Source organism: Bubalus bubalis, chromosome 24, assembly GCF_019923935.1.
Source record: "Bubalus bubalis isolate 160015118507 breed Murrah chromosome 24, NDDB_SH_1, whole genome shotgun sequence".
NCBI lineage: Eukaryota > Metazoa > Chordata > Mammalia > Artiodactyla > Bovidae > Bubalus > Bubalus bubalis.
The window spans coordinates 27951644-27971939 of record NC_059180.1 but is presented as its reverse complement, the minus strand read 5'-3'; the positions used below and the strand labels follow the sequence as shown (position 1 = coordinate 27971939).

At 41.1% G+C, this 20296-nt stretch overlaps 1 protein-coding gene across 3 annotated transcripts; it reads right to left on the bottom strand.

Moving 5' to 3' along the window:
- Window positions 1-1449: 1449 nt before the first annotated feature.
- Window positions 1450-18864, bottom strand: CEP20 (centrosomal protein 20). Of its 3 annotated transcripts, none has more exons than XM_025274654.3 (5): window positions 18720-18864; window positions 11070-11267; window positions 8851-8935; window positions 5156-5292; window positions 1450-1713 (listed from the first exon to the last, which is right to left on the bottom strand). In XM_025274654.3, the coding sequence occupies exons 1-5, from the start codon at window positions 18745-18747 to the stop codon at window positions 1637-1639; spliced, it is 525 nt and encodes a 174-aa protein (XP_025130439.3). In that variant the 5' UTR covers window positions 18748-18864; the 3' UTR covers window positions 1450-1636. The 3 variants fall into 3 exon arrangements, 2 of the variants coding, with proteins under 2 accessions (XP_025130439.3, XP_044791564.2); XM_044935629.2 differs by having other exon boundaries at window positions 18612-18762; XR_006548149.2 differs by lacking the exon at window positions 1450-1713 and adding an exon at window positions 6248-6381 and having other exon boundaries at window positions 5157-5292; window positions 18612-18762.
- Between the last annotated feature and the right edge of the window lie 1432 nt (window positions 18865-20296).

Genomic DNA, 20296 nt, shown 5'->3' with positions numbered 1-20296 from the left:
TGCAATTCCTGAGGTAAACAGTGTCCACTGCCAACATTCCTGGGTGTAAACCAAATCCTCTGAGAAGAATTCAGATAGTTATATCCCCCTATACAATACAGTGGAATTCATCATTGTAATCAGATACTATAGATTTCATTTAAAAAATGGAAATGAGCCCTTTATAATACTTCTACATCAGTATATGTAATTTTAGCCCACCAACAGGACCTCTCAAAAATCTTTTGATTTGTAAAGTATGATTTAAGGGGATTTCTTTAATGGTTTTCAGCATTCAGATAAAAATTCTTGGTTAATCTGTAAGGACTGAACTCCTTACACTGAAAACTTGACTAGCACCAGAAATAAAGGTTCAGAAATAAAGGTTCCAAAAGCAGCACAGACTCAACACCCCAAAAAGGATGCCAATTTTGCCAGCTACAGTCCTTCCTTATCACCTTCCCGATGGAAGATGTTTAAGCTAAATGTCAGTGTATAGGTGCCCATGCAGTTTTGTTCTGAATATACCTTGTATCTTGTGCCAATCAGGTTCTGTCTACTATACTCATTTGTTGCTTCAGTGAAGCCAGCCTGAAGACTCCACATTATAAAAATGTCAATAAATATCAAAGCGTTTTAGAGATGGCACTATAAGAAATCTTACTAGTTTTCTATCCCAGGAATAAAACATGCCATTTTAGAGCCCATACAAGTGAGGGTTGGCCCTTTCATAGCTCATCTGGTAACTGCACAACTGAGGACCCCAAGGAAGTTAAACAATGCCATCTTTCAAAAGGTGCTTTCTGGTATTTCTCCTAAAGCCTGTCTCTTCATGCTTATTCCACATTCTTCAAGTAATAACCTCTTTGTTTTACTTACAGCAAAATTAAAAGAATTTTAATTTTAATTAAATCTTCTAGGAGAAGCCAAAATTGTTTAAGAAAATAAAAAGTACATTGTTACCAAGTTTCAAAGTTCAAATTTAGATAGCAATTCAGATATTTAAACCTAATTATAAATAGTTATCTGAAAAATAGCTGGTTTCACACCCGCCCCACCCCACCGAAAATCAAACTTTATAGGAATTAGTTTTTTCTGGCTTTATTGTTCTTTTAAATGTATTTTTTTTTTAATGAATGAATTTTCCTGTAAATCCACATTATTCCAGCCTGAAAGAAATTTAATTAATGTGCCATGGTAAAGAACAGAGCAGGGAATTCCCTGGAGGTGCAAGCAGTTAGGACTCAGCACTTTCAGTGCCAGGGGCCAGGTTCAAATCCCGGTCAGGGAACTAAGACTCCACAAGCTGCAAAGCACAGCCAAAAACAGAACACAGCATATGGCTAGAAATACTTGATTTTTTTCTTTAGAATAATTTATAGGGTACCAAAAAAACCCCTTTCGTTTCTCACAGATTTAGGGACCTTTAAAATCATCCTAAAAACCACACATTTTCTTTCAAGTCAAATCTGTAAACTAGATGACAGAGTTAGCTTTTATTCACAAATGCAGTAAAACACGAGGGGCTAAAGGTTTTGCAGAAACTTCACATTTTTACAAAGTACAACACTAGTGATGAATTCTGATGACATTGGGAGAATAAATAAGTTATTTAATACATACAAGTTTAAGATCAAAGAAGCCCCAGTTGGAAGTGTCATCTCTTTACCGTGGGTGAAGTGTGCAGGTTTTCAGCATTGCTGCCCCTCGCCTGCTCCTGCCGCAGGTCTTCTTCTGCAAGAATACAAGCGAAGGTCAGTGCGCATCCCAAGTCAAAGGGGCAGCAGGCAGACCTACCTATACATATTTTAGGATATTACATATTTATATCATACACGGTCTTTAGATGGCTTAGGACAATGAAAAAAAAAGTTGAATTTTTTTTTAAACACTATTGAAGAAATCAGAAATGTTTAGTACTAGGGACTTATTATTCAAAAAAATTTTTTAAAGTGAAAAGAGTACACCCTGAAGTAAATTCATACGTAAGTGCTTACAAACTTACACTGTATGTAAGGATTGGAATTCGCAATAAAGGACTGTGTTTTCAATTAGTATTTTGAGGGATGCCAAAGTTCAACTAAAAAGAAAACAAAACAAAACAAAAAACTTCTTCAAATAGAAATCCTCCCGGCAGCACCCTCTTGTGGCAAGAAGAAAACTTCTACCAAACTCAGAAAACCATCCATGAAATTGTAGGAAATAATAGTCTTCAGCCAAAACCAAGAGGGCAATTTTTGTTTAGTTGTGGGGAAACTAAGCCCATGTGCCACAACTACGGAAGCAGCACACGAGAACCTGTGCTCACAACAAGAGAAGCCACCGCAGTGAGAAGCCTGCACACCCACAACGGAGAGCAGCCCCTACTCGCTGCAGCCGGAGAAAGCCTGGGAGCAGCAGCGAAGACCCAGCCCGGCCAAAACCACGCAAAGGACTCTTAAAAAAAAAAACAAAACTGCTTTCATGATGGCATGCTTTGGACCCATTTTCAAATAAAACAGAGTTTAATTTTAGTGCTTTATGTTTCACCTGGATTGAGTTTATGTCAATAGAGGGTACATAATCTGAAGAATAATTTTAATATCTTTGTAACTTTCTCAATGTTATCAAATAAAACATATCCTTCACAGAATAAGTTTGAGTTGAGAAAGTAAATAGGATGTTTAAATGTGTTACAGAAACCTTATGCAATTTGGGGTTAACAATTCTTCACGGCCCCTGTTGTGCCAAGAATATTTTTGACAATAATCTGCAATATCCCTGTTCTCCCATCAGTGCACTCATCTCCTTTCTGAGCCTTGCACAGAACAGGGATCCAAAGCTTTGTTGACCCCAACTCTATTCTTTGATGTCTCTGGCACTTTCTACAGAGAGGGGCCAAGGTAACCCAAGGACTCTTGCATCCCCTCTAGCACTCTCCCGTTCCTGGTCCCCTCCCACTACAACTAAAAATACCAACGTTACAAGTCTGCTGTGCTAACAAGTGTTAATGCATATGCTATCCATGGTGACAATTATATAGAGAAACTAGTATTATCATATATTCTTGGTAAACATGTAAAATGGTAAAGCCTTTTTGGAGGGGAATTAGTATCTACTACATTTTTTAATAGGCAAAATTTTGAACCAATTCTACTTTAAGGTATGCACATAAGAGAAATACTAATGCTACCCTACAAGACTGTAAAACCAAAAAATTTAAAACATTAGGTACATTAGCAAAGAGTGATTAGTAGTAGTACCACAGAATACTACAGACTATACAGGAAATTAAGAATGAGGTAGAGCAGATTTACATAAATTGATAACACATGTGAAAAAACAAAGTGTAGGATAATATGTACAGAAACAGCACCTATAAATTTAAACAGAAATGACTCCTGAAGGACACCCACCAAACTGCTAACAGCGCTACCTTCTGTGAAGGGGAGGGAAATCGAGGTGTTAAGGAGAGGCAAGGAGACAAGGTTAGAGGGAATTCTGCATTGTATCATTGATGTTTAGAGATTTACTCTTGTACCGGGTGTTTGATTTTGCTTTTTAAGTTCTTGCCAAATAGTAGGCAATAATGGCAGTTCCTTACCAATACTTGAAAAAGTAACTAGGAAAACTCATATTCTTTAAGTGGAAAAGTGCACAGGAATGGCAATCAAGGGTGCTGATTCTGCTAAAAATGACCAGCTACAGGCAAGGGCCTCTTAGTCTTGGTTTTCTCAACTGTAAAATAAGTGATGGGAATGATTTATTTTCCAACATCCCATCAACTCAGAATTCTAAGATATACAGAAGGATAACTCCTAGTAAACGCAGAACTAACCTCCAAGAGATCACTTTGCCTTCAGCTCTTAAGAGACAGGGCAAACATTTAACATGATCAATATTACTCATAGCAATTGAGGAAAACTACAAAAGACAATTTGCACTTGGATGTTTCTTAAAAGTTTATTTCAACAGTCAAGATTTATATTTGTTCTGATAATCAGCTGCCTGAGCCCCACCTATGCTGCTGCTGCTGCTGCTAAGTCACTTCAGTCGTGTCCGACTTCTGTGCGACCCCATAGACGGCAGGCCACCAGGCTCCCCCGTCCCTGGGATTCTCCAGGCAAGAACACTGAAGTGGGTTGCCATTTCCTTCTCCAATGCATGCATGCATGCAAAGTCACTTCAGTCGTGTCTGACTCTGTGCGACCCCATAGACAACAGCCCACCAGGCTCCTCCGTCCATGGAATTCTCCAGGCAAGAGTACTGGAGTGGGTTGCCATTTCCTCCTCCTATGACTGTCCTTAAAAAGAGAGATCAGCTGTACCATAGTTGGAAATACTGAGCTATAAACTATTCAATTTAGATTACCAAATTAAGGTCTTAGTGTTTTGATAAAATCAAAACAATTGAAAGTTCATTGGAAGAGTGAATATTCTTGAAGGATATACCAGCCGCTCTCCTAAATTTATTTGGGAGTAATTACAACGTTACCACTGCCGGGAGCCAGCGTGAGGAACTCCGACCGTGGCAAAAGTCATGAGGAAGGAGGCTCGGCATACGCAAAGGCGGGATCGAGCCTCAGGAGTCCCCCTGGAAATTCTCGAGCATCTACCCCCAAAACCAGAGTCTGCCTACTTTACTGCTTTGTGCCCTCACCTACACCTCTGACTTTACGGGAGGCTGTCCTAGCCGCTTCAAATTCCCTGGATCCACTGGGGCTGGACCCCGGCACACCACAAAGAATATTCACCCCACTCCCCCCTAAAAAAGAATCCTGAAAATGCAAAGGACAACACATAAACCTGTGACTGCTCTATTTTCAGCAGTCTTGACTTTTCTCAGTCTGAGAGGGAAAAAAATAGATAACTTGATAAAAAGCTCTTTCTTCAGTATGCTCAGGATCTAAGCTGCTCCAAAGAGTACAAATCTATGGGAAAATCAAGTTTTTCAATACTTCTTTATAGAAATTATTATCTAAGAATTTTGTCTAGTCTTCTCTCTGCTCCTCACAAGATTGTCTTTCCAAAAACCTTTTTTTTTTATACGATAAATAACACAGGCTAACTATATTAAATATAAATGGAATTAAATTATGACTCAAAATCTTTGAGGAAAAACTACCTCAAAGATAAAAATAGATAGGAAGAAAATACACTTGCTGAAAGCCGAGTGAGAAGTCTCAGAAATTCATACCCATTTGCTTTCTTCCACTAGGTTGTCTGCCAAGATTTGGGTTTGCAGGCTGGAGTGAAGACCCTTTCAGAAATGTATTTTGCTTGTCATCCTTAGTTCCATGCAAGAAATGAGCTAAAATCCCATATAAAAGAGGTCTATAGCAGAAAGAAAATAAAAATTAATTAACTGTGCACAAACAGGAAAAACTTAGAGTTGCATGGTTATTACCAAATTGCAAACTATTCACGCTTTTTAGAAATTTAAGTGTATAATTTGACTACAATTTTAAAATCCATAGGAAACATGTTAACAAGTTAAACCTCATCTAAACTGAACTACAAATCCAATCAATGCACAGGAATCAGCTTTTTTTTTCTTTTTAAACTCCAAGTCCAGTATAAGATTTCCCACGACCTAATACTGTCTGATACAATACACACTTATTGGATTCATAAATTCTTGTCTGGGTTCAAATCCTGGCCCTGCCACTTGACAGGATTCAAGATTCAGCAAATTTTTAATATCCCCAGCCTCATAAATGTTTCTTCCTCTGTAAACGTGGCTAAGTATAGTCTCTACCTCATAGGGCAGTCACAGACCAAATGTGACAATAAATGTCAAGTGTTTAGAACTGTGCCTGGCATGTATTAAATGGTATATAAATGTAAGCCATATAGGTGTCAGGTAAGAACTCAAATTTAAAAACTACAGTTTACAAAACATTCTTTCCTCTATTTTATCCTCATCTTGTGATGTCATGATCATCATGTCCAATTTATAAATGAGAAGACCACAGCTCACAGAGGATTTGCGAAAGGGCTGCAAAGTTGACACTTAGAGTGTCAAAGTAAGCAAAGTTGACACTTAAACCCCAAGTCCCGTATGTTTTCCCTTAGCATATGCTGCCTGCTGCCCCTGCACCAATGGAAGCTGCTCTGATGACAATAAAGAGAGGTTTTCTCTTGTTTCCCTTCTCACAGTTCGAAAACATCAATTTAATGGACTGTCTTTTTGAGATTTTTATCTACTTACTAGCAGGCGTGACAGTTTAAAGTATGATATCCCTTCCCTTCAAAAGGTGGAGTCTTGCTCTCCTGAGTGTAAACTCACTTTTTCAAGGGCTAAGGCAGGCACTGAGAGACAGCGCTTGCAGCGTCAGAGGCTCGGCCATCAACAGCATCGTGGCGCCCTCCCTGCCTTCTCCCTTGGTCACTCTGGGGAAGTCAGCTGCCACTCAAGCTGTCCTATGGAAAGGTACATGTAGCGAAGAACTGAGGCCTCCCACAGGCAGCCATGTGAGTGAGCCACATGGAGATGGACCCACCAGCCCCAGCCAGGAGTTGAGATGACTGGCCCCCTACCCCGCACCGGCCAACATCTTAACTGCAACCTCACGACTGAGGCTGAGCCAGGCCACAGAAGCCACTCTCAGATTCCTCACCACAGATAGTAAATGTCTGCTATTTTAAACCACCAAATTCTGGGGTAGCCCGTTATACAGCAACAAATAACTAATTGCACACAAAAGCAATGTTTCCATTCCACAAGGAAACCAAGAGAATGGGTTTCTCTATTTAATAAGATGCCTCAGCTCTTCTAAAAGCAGTATCCAGGAATATAAAATAGGTCTCTTGGTCAACTTTAAACCATTCTTTCCCCAAATGTTAACTGATCAAAGGAGATTTTTAAATTAAAAAAAATTCTATTTGCCAAATTTACAATAAAGTCTATTTAAGATTTAAAATTTTTAAGATTTAGATATTTTTAAATGTTATGAGAAAACATATAACCAGCTCATTTAACCTGCAACTTCATCAATATCAGGTTTCTTTTTTAAAAACTCCTGAGTTAAAAACAGTGATAATTGTTTTTAAAGTATAGCTTCACAATGTCTTACTTGCAATTTTGAAAAACAGAAACTCTAAAAACTGATTTTTTTCATAAATTTGGCACAAACTCACTTGGTGTTATGGCTTGACCTAATATAAGGTTATTAAATATTTACCCTACATATTGTGACATTTTTTAAACTTTCACTGAAAAATATTAATGTGAACGTTGAGTGCTACTTCAGACTTCCACTGGCACCCACATCTAATGCCTGGTATATGGACTTTATCACTTTTTAAAATCTAAAATCTTTTCAGCGGAAGTGCTTTAAACAAAGCAATAAGTGTCCTTCAGAAAGCAAACTGTTGGCAGCATGACACATGAGTCAGAAAAGAACATGCCTGGAGAGAAATGGGAAAGAGGCCTCCTGAACTGCATAGTGCAGGGCATAAGGACAGACAGACACAACTGCACAGGCAGAATTGATGAAACTCGCAAAGTGACTGGTGGAGAAATGAGAACGAGCCAGAAGTACACGTGAGCTCTGAGATGAGGACCTGAATGGTTCTATGAGGAAGCTACAAGGGGGTGGTTTGAAGAGATGAAAATAATGGACTTGATTTTTAAACAAGCCAAGTTTGAGATACCAGCAGAAATGTGGGCTCGCAATTCATGAGATCTGTCAGATTTAAGGCACAGTCACCAGCGTGGCGGCATCACTAAGGACTCAAGAATATTTAGAAAGAAAAGTGGGCAAGGGGTAAGAAGAAAAGAAAGTTAAGGACAAATCTTGGGGGAGAGTGCCCACAGTTTAACCTTCCTAAAGGAGTCAGTGAAGAAACTGAGATGACCATTAGGGAGACAGAAAAACCAAGACAGTAAAGGGTCATAAAAGACAGGTGACAAGAAGTGTTTTAAGGAAGAGCTGTTAATATTACACAACACTGCAGAAATTAAAGTAAAACTGAGCTTCTCAAATTGGAAATAGGTATATTCACACTCTCAGTGCTGGGGGCTTGATACAATTTAGGGGTTAAAGGTAGCTTATGATCCCAGAACATTCATTTTACACAAAGATTGGAGGGAGAGTTCAACTTAATTGGCATGTCATCTTAAACGTTTTTATGGTAAAACAATTACATTATGAAGTAGAATGAAAACATTCAATAAACTTTTAGAATGAGAAACATAAGATTTCAAGGAAATTTCTTGCTAGGGGAAGGCTACTTTGAATTATGCTCCAGGTTTCCTAGGTATAATTTTTTCTGCCATTCAGGGATCCTCTAGAAAAAGTTTATGAAACATTAAAGTAGAAAAAGAACTAAGAAACTATTAGACAGTGGTCACTCTTTTTCAAGAGCATAGTTTCAGTATAAGTGATGAGGAGAGAACTTCAAATGTAGAAAAGGCAAAACATTTCAGTATAAATGAGGAGAAAATTTAAAATGTAGAGAAGACAAAAAAATGTAGATAACAAAATGAAAACAGAGGGTTGATTTTCACTAACTTCAGTGGTAAAAATAGGTTTTCTGGGGAATGGGGAGAATTGAGTACACTCCTAAGCTGAAATAAGGGAAGCAGAGGAGGAAGATTAAATATGAGGCAGAAAACAATTGACAGAGCAAAGCCTCAGATGAAAAACAAAAGGATGGGTCAAGAAGCCAAGACACATGACCCTTAGAATGAAGCAGGGCTGCTCCATCCTCTGAAACCACAGGCATCTTAGCACTTACTGCCACACACCTTGGATGCGGCACAGTGCCAGCACACACTGGACCCAAATAAACAGCTGATGAATTCAAATGAAATAAAACTACCACTATACAATTACGACACCAATACAATAATATCTGAAAACTCATTTTTTTAAAAAAACTTCTTACATTGTATTATCCTTTGAGTCTTCAAATGCATTTAGTTCATGGATGAGAAACTGTCTGTCCAGTGGAACTACAGGTTGACCAGATTCTGGGGGGGAAATCACAAAACACTGAGGCTTTATTAATCTAAAAAGTAAATAGGATTTTGATAAAAACCACACTTACGAGGTATACACATTTTTCAGATTTTAGAAGAGTGATGATGGCACACACTAAGACAGATGCAACTGTGATTTTATGACTTTCAAAATGCCTACTTTATTAAATGCGTATCTTTAATATAAATGCAGTTTTAAAATCCCCCAATTTTGAGCTGGGAAATTACTGTTTCTATACTAGACTTGAGAAGTCCTATTTTCTAAGAAGCCTACAAATTAAATACATGACAGCACTGATATCCATTTGTTGGCAATAAATCTAAAAGTAAAATGAACACTAAATACGAAGTGCTGGCAAGGATTCATGGCAACTGGGAGGACTCTGCTGGCAGGAGAACAAAATGGTGCATTCACTTACAAAGGTAAGCACATACTGCCCATATACAACCCAGCAATGCCACTCTCAGCTCTTTACCCAAGAGGAGTGAAAACAACGTTCAGACAATCCTAAGTGAATGTTTAGGAGGTAGCATAGCAGCTGCATTCGTAATTGCCCAAAACTAGAAACAACCCGAATGTTCATCAACTGATAACAGATAAATAAACAGAGCCATACAGTGGAATGCTATTCAGGGGGGAAAATAACAGCATAGTCTCAAATGCATTATGCTGAGTGAAAGGAAGCAGATTCAAAATACTACACCCTGTACGATTTCACTGATAGCGACATTCTGGAAAAGGCAAATGACCAGGTACAGAAAATAACAGATCAGAGGTTGACAGGAGTTGAGAGTAGGCAAAGAAGTTTAATTTTTTTGAGGTGATAGTAATGTTCTATATTGTGATTGTGGCGGTAGCCACACAACTGTACGAATTTGGCAAAATCCACAGAACTACATACTAAAAATGGTAAAGTATCTTTATGCTAAGTACATCTTGGTTTTTTAAAAGTCAAGACTCTGTAGAAACTTCACTACTGTCTCCGTATTTCATTCTAGGTAAGCACAAGTCCAGTACATCTAATTGATGACATTTTCACATTCTTCTGTTCTGAGTAGTAACATATTATACAGCCATCTATAACAAACTGAGGAAAGTGAAGATATTGACACTGATGATCCTTAAACCAAAAATCATCAGTCTTTATTCAGTTAAGGTTAAAGAACATTAAAGACCTAGAATATTAACAAAAGATCTATCCAATGGAAAGTTCCAGCATCACAATAAGGAATCCATTCTCTATTTCAAAATCTACTTCATGATCTCTTTTCTCTAATGAGGCATATCTCCAAGGCACCAAATAGTCTTAAAGCATATGTTAAACGTTGGACAAGGGAATCAAGTAATGTACATGCAGGGTGCTTTGATCGTCCTCCCAACCTCATTTCCCCCAGCCTAGGGGCAATAACGATCCTGACCATTGTCCCTATTCTTCTAGTTCTTTTGCTTTCTTTCTTAAGAAATAAAATTGAACAGATAAAGTAAATTTTGCTTTAATTGTTGACCCCTTCCCCCAATACCATTTCTCTCCCTCTCATCACTAGAATGAGCTAGGAGTTTATCTTCCTAATTGTTTTCTTTCTTTTTTAAATTTTAGTTGATTCAAAATAATTAGTGTGAGGTGTGCAACATAGTGATTCGAAATTTCTATAGGTTATCTAGTCCTTTTTAAATATGACGCTTTTACATACATCTGAATACATGCCTAATCAATACATGGAGCAATACTTTGAGGCTTTATCTTCAGTGTTTTATATTTTTTAACAAAGAATATATAGTAAGTCTCTGTGTGTGTATTTTTAAACCATATACATAGGAAAAAGACTGACAGCACACAGGGCAAAACGTAAATAACTGTTTATTCTCAGAATCAGAAATTATGTTTTCAAAGTATGCACCTAGGTTAAGTGTTTAGTCCTTTTCTCCTACAGTCCAATAAACGTCATGAGAACTTGTTCAAGCTGCGACATGAAAAGAGCCCATGGGATTTTTATGTCCCAGTCATGTCCCAGATGACACCGTTTGGTAATGGAATTAGATTTCTAGGCTAAACACTTTCTGAGAATAGGGGGAAGGGAAAAGGCAGATTTCACCTCAGGTGACTAACAATAAATAACCTCTTACCTGCTATGAGGACCGACGCTGTATACTTGTATTTGTTGAATTCCAAATACTCCCGAATAAGCTCATTAATTAGAAAGTTTTCATGAGACAATGATGGCCGAGGTTCATTTTCATCATCAAGGGCATTGAAAACTTCCGCACGAATCCTTGCTTTTAAATGCCCTAACACTCCTCTTTTTTCCAAAGTGTCCTTTAAAACTGTTTAATATAAAGTATTAATGTTTCAGTTATAGAATAAATTTTTGCCATTCTTAGGCAAACTTTAAAACAAAATGTTGAAAATATTACATCCTTCCAATCTATACGACAAACTGAACAATCATCATATTAGCTACCACACGGAGAAGGCAGTGGCACCCACTCCAGTACTCGTGCCTGGAAAATCCCATGGATGGAGGAGCCTGGTGGGCTGCAGTCCATGGGGTCGCTAAGAGTTGGACACGATTGAGTGACTTCACTTTCACTTTTCACTTGCATGCATTGGAGAAGGAAATGGCAACCCACTCCAGTGTTCTTGCCTGGAGAATCCCAGGGATGGGGGAGCCTGGTGGGCTGCCGTCTCTGGGGTCGCAGAGTCGGACACTACTGAAGTGACTTAGCAGCAGCAGCAGCTACCACAAGCCATATTTGCAATAAAAAATAAAAGTTCCCAAACTGCAATGATTTACTACTTTAATTTAGTTAACCAAATGTAAGTTTATCCTTCCAACAGCGTCACTGTAAGAGGCTACAGACTGATACATAAGCTTTAGTGAAGAGTAAAAGGGGGGAAGAATTATACTCAGCTTACTAGGACCTGAACTTGTCTCCCAGCGTCTCATAACTTTTCAAGAGTAGTTGTCACTGAAGACAGGTTCTGTTGTTGTTTATTTGCTAAGTTGTATTCAACTCTTTTGCGACCCCATGGACTATATAGCCTGCCAAGCTCCTCCATCCATGGAATTTCCCTGGCAAGGATACTGGAGTGGGTTGCCAGTTCCTTCTCCAGAAGATCTTCCCAACCCAGGGATGGAACCTACATCTCCTGCATTGCAGGTGGATTCTCTACCACTGAGCCACCTGGAAAGCCCAAGAGACAGGTTCAATTTGTCACTAAAAACCTCTGGTCTAGAAAGTATATGATTGAAAATAACAAGTACACTCCAAAAAGGAAGGATTGTGTTGTGTCTTTTGTATAAAACTGATACCCAGAACCCTTGGGAAATGGCCCATTCTGAACAAAAGAGATGGGCTTTTGTTCTGGGGTTTTATTTGTTTTTTAAAGATAACTATGAGTTAACTCCTTAAAACTGTAAGATCTGGGGCTTCCTTGTGGGTCAGTGGTGAAGAATTTGTCTGCCAATGCAGGAGACATGGGTTCCATCCCTGATCTAGGAAGATCCCACATGCCGCAGAGCAACTAAGCCCATATGCCACAGCTACTGCGCCTGTGAGCCCAAGAGCCACAACTAGTGTGCCCACATGCCAAAACCACCGAAGCCTGCAAGCCCTAGAGCCTGTGCTTCCACAAGAGAAGCCACCGCAGCGAGAAGCCCGTGCACCGCATCTAGAGAGCAGCCCTATTCTCACCACTAGAGAAAAGCCCCTGCAGCAACAGACTCAGCACAGCCAAAAATGAATAAATAAATCTTAAAAAAAAGTAACATTTTAAAATTGGAGCAATATTGCATAGGAAACTGGAACGTTAGGTCCATGAATCAAGGCAAATTGGAAGTGGTCAAACAGGAGATGGCAAGAGCGAACGTCGACATTCTAGGAATCAGCGAACTAAAATGGACTGGAATGGGTGAATTTAACTCAGATGACCATTATATCTACTATTGTGGGCAGGAATCCCTAGAAGAAATGGGAGTAACCATCATGGTCAACAAGAGTCTGAAATGCAGTACTTGGATGCAATCTCAAAAACGACAGAATGACCTCCGTTCGTTTCCAAGGCAAACCATTCAATATCACAGTAATCCAAGTCTATGCCCCAACCAGTAACGCTGAAGAAGCTGAAGTTGAACAGTTCTATGAAGACCTACAAGGCCTTTTAGAACTACCACCCAAAAAAGAAGTCCTTTTCATTACAAGGGACTGGAATGCAAAAGTAGGAAGTCAAGAAACACCTGGAGTAACAGGCAAATTTGGCCTTGGAGTATGGAATGAAGCAGGGCAAATACTAATAGAGTTTTGCCAAGAGAATGCACTGGTCATAGCAAACACCCTCTTCCAACAACACAAGAGAAGACTCTACACATGGACATCACCAGATGATCAACACCGAAATCAGATTGATTATATTCTTTGCAGCCAAAGATGGAGAAGCTCTATACAGTCAGCAAAAACAAGACCGGGAGCTGACTGTGGCTCAGATCATGAACTGCTTATTGCCAAATTCAGACTTAAATTGAAGAAAGTAGGGGAAACCACTAGACCATTCAGGTATGACCTAAATCAAATCCCTTATGATTATACAGTGGAAGTGAGAAATAGATTTAAGGGACTAGATCTGATAGACAGAGTGCCTGATGAACTATGGACGGAGGTTCATGACATTATATAGGAGACAGGGATCAAGGCCATCCCCAAGAAAAAGAAATGCAAAAAAGCAAAATGGCTGTCTGAGGAGGCCTTACCAATAGCTGTGAAAAGAAGAGACGCGAAAAGCAAAGGAGAAAAGGAAAAGATATAAGCATCTGAATACAGAGTTCCAAAGAATAGCAAGAAGAGATAAGAAAGCCTTCCTCAGTGATCAATGCAAAGAAACAGAGAAGAGCAATAGAATGGAAAAGACTAGAGATCTCTTCAAGAAAATTCGAGATACCAAGGGAACATTTCATGCAAAGATGGGCTCGATAAAGAAATGGTATGGACCTAACAGAAACAGAAGATATTAAGAAGAGGTGGCAAGAATACACAGAAGAACTATACAAAAAAGATCTTCATGACCCAGATAATCATGATGGTGTGATCACTCACCTAGAGCCAGGCATCCTGGAATGTGAAGTCAAGTGGGCCTTAGAAAGCATCACTATGAACAAAGCTACTGGAGGTGATGGAATTCCAATGGAGCTATTTCAAATCCTGAAAGATGATGCTGTGAAAGTGCTGCACTCAATACGCCAGCAAATTTGGAAAACTCAGCAGTGGCCACAGGACTGGAAAAGGTCAGTTTTCATTCCAATCCCAAAGAAAGGCAATGCCAAAGAATGCTCAAACTACCACACAATCGCACTCATTCCACACGCTAGTAAGGTAATGCTCAAAATTCTCCAAGCCAGGCTTCAGCAATTTGTGAACCATGTACTTCCAGATGTTCAAACTGGTTTTAGAAAAGGCAGAGGAACCAGAGATCAAATTGCCAACAACCGCTGGATCATGGAAAAAGCAAGTGAGTTCCAGAAAAACATCTATTTCTGCTTTATTGACTATGCCAAAGCCTCTGACTGTGTGGATCACAATAAACTGTGGAAAATTCTGAAAGAGATGGGAATACCAGACCACCTGACCTGTCTCTTGAGAAACCTATATGCAGGGCAGGAAGCAACAGTTAGAACTGGACATGGAACAACAGACTTGTTCCAAATAGGAAAAGGAGCACATCAAAGCTGTATATTGTCACCCTGCTTATTTAACTTCTATGCAGAGTACATCATGAAAAACGCTGGACTCGAAGAAGCACAAGCTGGAATCAAGATTGCTGGAAGAATTATCAATAACCTCAGATATGCAGATAACAGCACCCTTATGGCAGAAAGTGAAGCGGAACTAAAAAGCCTCTTGATGAAAGAGGAGAGTGAAAAAGTTAGCTTAAAGCTCAACATTCAGAAAACGAAGATCACGGCATCCAGTCCCATCACTTCATGGCAAATAGATGGGGAAACAGTGTCAGACTTTATTTTTCTGGGCTCCAAAATCACTGCAGATGGTAATTGCAGCCATGAAGTTAAGACACTTACTCCTTGGAAGGAAAGTTATGACCAACCTAGACAGCATATTAAAAAGCAGAGATATTACTTTGCCAACAAAGGTCCGTCTAGTCAAGCTATAGTTTTTCCAGTGGTCAGTTGGACTGCGAAGAAAGCTGAGTGCTGAAGAATTGATGCTTTTGAAGTGTTGTGTTGGAGAAGGCTCTTGAGAGTCCCTTGGACTTCAAGGAGATCCAACCAGTCCATCCTAAAGGAGATCAGTCCTGGGTGTTCACTGGAAGGACTAAAGCTGAAACTCCAATACTTTGGCCACCTCATGAGAAGAGTTGACACATTGGAAAAGACCCTGATGCTGGGAGGGATTGGGGGCAGGAGGAGAAGGGGACGACAGAGGATGAGATGGTTGGATGGCATCACCGACTTGATGGACATGAGTTTGAGCAAACTCTGGGAGTTGGTGATGGACAAGGAGGCCTGGCGTGCTGCGGTTCATTGGGTCGCAAAGAGTCAGACATGACTGAGCGACTGAATTGACTGACTAGAAATCTAACATGTAGCCTTATCAATGCCATCTTAAGGAATCTGGGATATATATGCTGAATGTAATCTAACATCTTGATGAGCAAGGGTCACTATTACAAGTATCAGTAGTTATGATGATAATATTTTAGCTATAAATAATAATGTGGATAGGGCTGAATTGGCATTATCCCTTACAGTTGTCTAGAAACTTTTTTCTCCATGTGGTCCCTAACAGCTAAATCACAACTCCAGAGAAGCAACACATTTCACCCATAGTGCCTAGAGCAGAGTAAGAAATCAATAAATGCTGCCTAAAGGCTTTATAATATTGTGCTGTATACTTGCACTCAGTCGCTGAGCCATGTCTGACTCTCTGCGACTCTACGGACTGAAGCCTGCCAGGCTCCTCTATGCATGGGATTTCCCAGGCAAGAATACTATAGTGGTTTGCCATTTCCTTCTCCAGAGGATCTTCCTAACCTAGAGACTGAACCAGAATCTCCTGCATTGGCAGGTGGGTTCTTGACCACTCAATCACCAGGGAAACCCCGTGCTGCATACTACTGGTGTAATAAATATATTGTGCTATAAATAAGTACACCACAATAATGACAATTCATAAAGGGAGCCCATGTAGGCACGGACATGAAACTTTTTTTAAGCTTTGATAAACAACAAAAATCTGGGTCATATGATTAAAGGGATAAATCTAGACTAGACTTTAACCTTCCTTGCTCTTTACATTTAGATATCTCAATCTTTTTTTGCAGGTAGGTTAAAAGTAGTTACCACCCAATCAGACTGTGTAACAGGCCCATGAAGGGAAGGGAAGGTACAGCTTTATTATGCTGGAATCATTACTAAACCCCTGCTCTCTAATCCCATCTTTGGAAATTAAAGAGATTCCCCGCTATACACATCCAATTACTCTGTATATGTATACAACATAGCCTCAAATTCAGCAGAGAAATGAGAATTAAGAAGCTGGACTTCCCTGGTGGTCCAGTGGTTAAGAGTCTGCCTGCCACCACAGAAAACACAGGTTTGATTCCTGGTCCAGGAATATTCCACATGCCACGTGGCAACTAAGCCCATGTGCCACAACTACCGAGTCTTCTCTAGAGGCCACGCTCCACAACGAGAAGCCTCCGAAAGGAGAAGCCAGCACACCACAACTAGACAGCCGCCAGGCACACTCACTGCAACTTGAGAAAGCCCGCACACAGCAGGGAAGACCCAGAGCAGCCAAAAACAGAAATAAGCAGAAGAAGAATCTGGAGTTAGGAACCTTGCATGTCATCCCTACCTCAGGGCTAGCTCACTAACTCTTGCCTCACTTGCCTTCTCCAACATGAGCTCTGTCTCTGAGGCAGAACCAAGGAAGGCAGGAAAATGTGAAGCGAAAGTGCTTTAAAAAGGTGAAAGCCCAAGTAATATAAATGACTGGCAAACATTTCATTAGATTTCTCTTGAACACTAGGCACATTCAGAGCTGAGGAATGCAGAAAACACCTAAAGGGCTCCCTATATCTGTGTAATACATCCCTAATCTCCATGCCATTCTGACCCTCACTCTATTATCATGTTTATTAAAACACTGCACCATGACAATTTCTTCAGATAGAGCTTCTTAACCTGGTTTATATCCTCGGACTGAAAGTGGTGAAAGTCACTCAGTCATGTGGGACTCTTTGCCACCCCATGGACTATACAACCTTTTACCAAAATTGTAAAATATTAAACAACAGGAAACACTGTGCTGTGTGCCAAGTTACTTCGGTCATATTGGACTCTCTGCAATGAAGAACAGAGAGTTCTATGGAGCATCCTTCTATGAACCGTAGCCTTCCAGGCTCCTTTCTACATGGCATTTTCCAGGCAAGAACACTGGAGTGGGTTGCCATGCCCTCCTCCAGGGGATCTTCCTGACCCAGGGATCAAACCTGAGTCTTTTTTCTGAATTCGCAGCAGGTTCTTTACTAGTTGTAAATCCTGGGAGGTAGCATGCAACATTACAGGTGATGTGTGTTTCCTGGGGAGAGGGTACACCAATTCATGACGAGTCTGTCCTTGTGGATAGAGGTATGCCTCTTTTTTTTGGCCCCACTGTGTGATCTTAGTTCCCTGACCAGGGATGGAAACTGGGCAGGCTGCACTGTGCGTGTGGGGCTTGGGGGAGCGGGTGTATCTTAACCACTGAACCAGGGAAGTCCTAAAGGTATGCCTTTTTAATGACTGTTCACCAGCCCGAGGCCACATATATACATTTATATCAACAGTTACTGAATCATATTCTCAAATCATTTTCTCCAACAAATCTCTAGGGATCACTGATTTAGAGTCTAAATTTCCCGAAAACTGGCTCTGGTCTTATTGCAGATACTGAGTATCACTCAGTAACTAAGACCTGCAGACCTGCTGCAGCATCTCCCACATTCTCCCTCTCTGCCTTTTTCTAGCTAAATTACTTTGGGTGAGTTGTTTCACCTCTCAGCGCCTCAATTTCCTAATCTCGGAAATGGGCATAAGGTTGATATATGGAATCAATCAGATAACACATGGGCTGGGTAGTGCCCGACAGAAGGCTCGATCACTAATAACCATAATTACTATTACTTGTCTGGACATCTGCGTCAAAACTAACGGTATACAAATGTTCTCAGCTTAAAAGACGACTCTTTCTGGAAGTTTTCTTTAAAACACAGGAGAATATGGTCAGGCCAGACACCATTCTACCTACAGTTTTTCCCCATGGAAAATGGTGACCCACCTCGCGGGTGGCTGTACGGATTAAGGGAGATACCCAAGGAAATGGTTTACGTTTGGGCCGAACAGCAACAGTGGTTGTTTCGGTATTGTAATCATCAGACCGGAGGGAAAGGCCAGGTTCAAGGCCTCGCCCCCAGCAGGGTCCAGAAAGATGAGCCTGAGCCTCAAGCTGCAGGACTTCAGACCTCTCAGGTACCCGCGGATCCTGGGGCTCCTCCTCCAGTTCAAAGTCGGTTTAAAAACAGCCCCCATGCAACCACATCCCTACCCCCAGGGCCCCAAGCTGCAGCCGCCACACCCGCCGGATGCTCCACAGGCCCTGACGCCGCAGAACGACCCTGGGACAGGTTGACTTTAGTGTTCCGCGGGCCCTCCTTTCGTCCTATCCTTTTCACAGACGGAAGGCCGACACGTTTCACCAGATAGAAGTCCCAGTCGCACTCACCGGCCTTCAACTCGGCGACACTCGCCATTTTTCAACGGCCGCCGGGGGCGCGCCTCGGTTGTGCGCACGCGCAGTTCCGTCCCGCTGTGCGCCGTGGTCTGTAGCCAATAGAGGCGCCGCTCTAGCCGTGCCTAGTCCCGCCTCTCTCCATTTACGATCTCCGTGGTTGGATGGGTGGTGAAGGTCCGGAAGGACCCAACCAATCACTGAGGCGGGAGCTCTAGGCCGGTGCTGAGGGAGTAGGAAGAGGAAGTTGGAGTTGAGGCAGGTAGGAACCGTTACTACGAACACTGCTGCATCCTAGGGCTTAGTAAGCTACTAAACCCTTCGTCATCTGCTCTCTGCTCATTTCTGCAGCCTCAGGCACTAGTTGTTAATAGTTCAGTTCACTTCAGTCGCTCAGTCCTGTCCGACTCTTTGTGACCCCATGAATCACAGCACGCCAGACCTACCTTGTCCACCAACTCCCGGAGTTCACCCAGACTCACGTCCATCGAGTCAGTGATGCCATCCAGCCATCTCATCCTCTGACGTCCCCTTCTCCTCCTGCCCCCAATCCCTCCCAGCATCAGAGTCTTTTCCAGTGAGTCAACTCTTCGCATGAGGTGGCCAAAGGACTGGTTTCAGATTTAGCATCATTCCTCCCAAAGAAATCCCAGGGCTGATCTCCTTCAGAATGGACTGGTTGGATCTCCTTGCAGTTCAAGGGACTCTCAAGAGTCTTCTCCAACACCACAGTTCAAAAGCATCAATTCTTCGGTGCTCAGCCTTCTTCACAGTCCAACTCTCACATCCATACATGACCACAGGAAAAACCATAGCCTTGACTAGACGAACCTTTGTTGGCAAAGTAATGTCTCTGCTTTTGAATATGCTATCTAGGTTGGTCATAACTTTCCTTCCAAGGAGTAAGTGTCTTTTAATTTCATGGCTGCAGTCACCATCTGTAGTGATTTTGGAGCCCCCCAAAAATAAAGTCTGACACTGTTTCGACTGTTTCCCCATCTATTTCCCAAGAAGTGATGGAACCGGATGCCATGATCTTCGTTTTCCGAATGTTGAGCTTTAAGCTAACTTTTTCACTCTCCTCTTTCACTTTCATCAAGAGGCCTTTTAGTTCCTCTTCACTTTCTGCCATAAAGGTGCTGTCATCTGCATATCTGAGGTTATTGATATTTCTCCCAGCAATCTTGATTCCAGCTTGTGTTTCTTCCAGTCCAGCGTTTCTCATGATGTACTCTGCATGGAAGTTAAATAAGCAGGATGACAATATACAGCCTTGACAGACTCCTTTTCCTATTTGGAACCAGTCTGTTGTTCCATGTCCACTTCTAACTGTTGCTTCCTGACCTGCATACAAATTTCTCAAGAGGCAGGTCAGGTGGTCTGGTATTCCCATCACTTTCAGAATTTTCCACAGTTTATTGTGATCCACACAGTCAAAAACTTTGGCATAGTCAATACAGCAGAAATAGATGTTTTTCTGGAACTCTCTTGCTTTTTCCATGATCCAGCAGATGTTGGCAATTTGATCTCTGGTTCCTCTGCCTTTTCTAAAACCAGCTTGAACATCAGGA

Coding starts and splice junctions, on each gene's coding strand:
- CEP20 (XM_044935629.2), bottom strand. CDS start 18,747: ATGGCGAGTGTCGCCGAGTTGAAGGCCGGTGAGTGCGACTGGGACTTC. Junction 11,268..18,611: donor TAAAGTCAACCTGTCCCAGG/GTCGTTCTGCGG, acceptor TATATTAAACAG/TTTTAAAGGACACTTTGGAA. Junction 8,936..11,069: donor AGCGTCGGTCCTCATAGCAG/GTAAGAGGTTAT, acceptor TTTCCCCCCCAG/AATCTGGTCAACCTGTAGTT.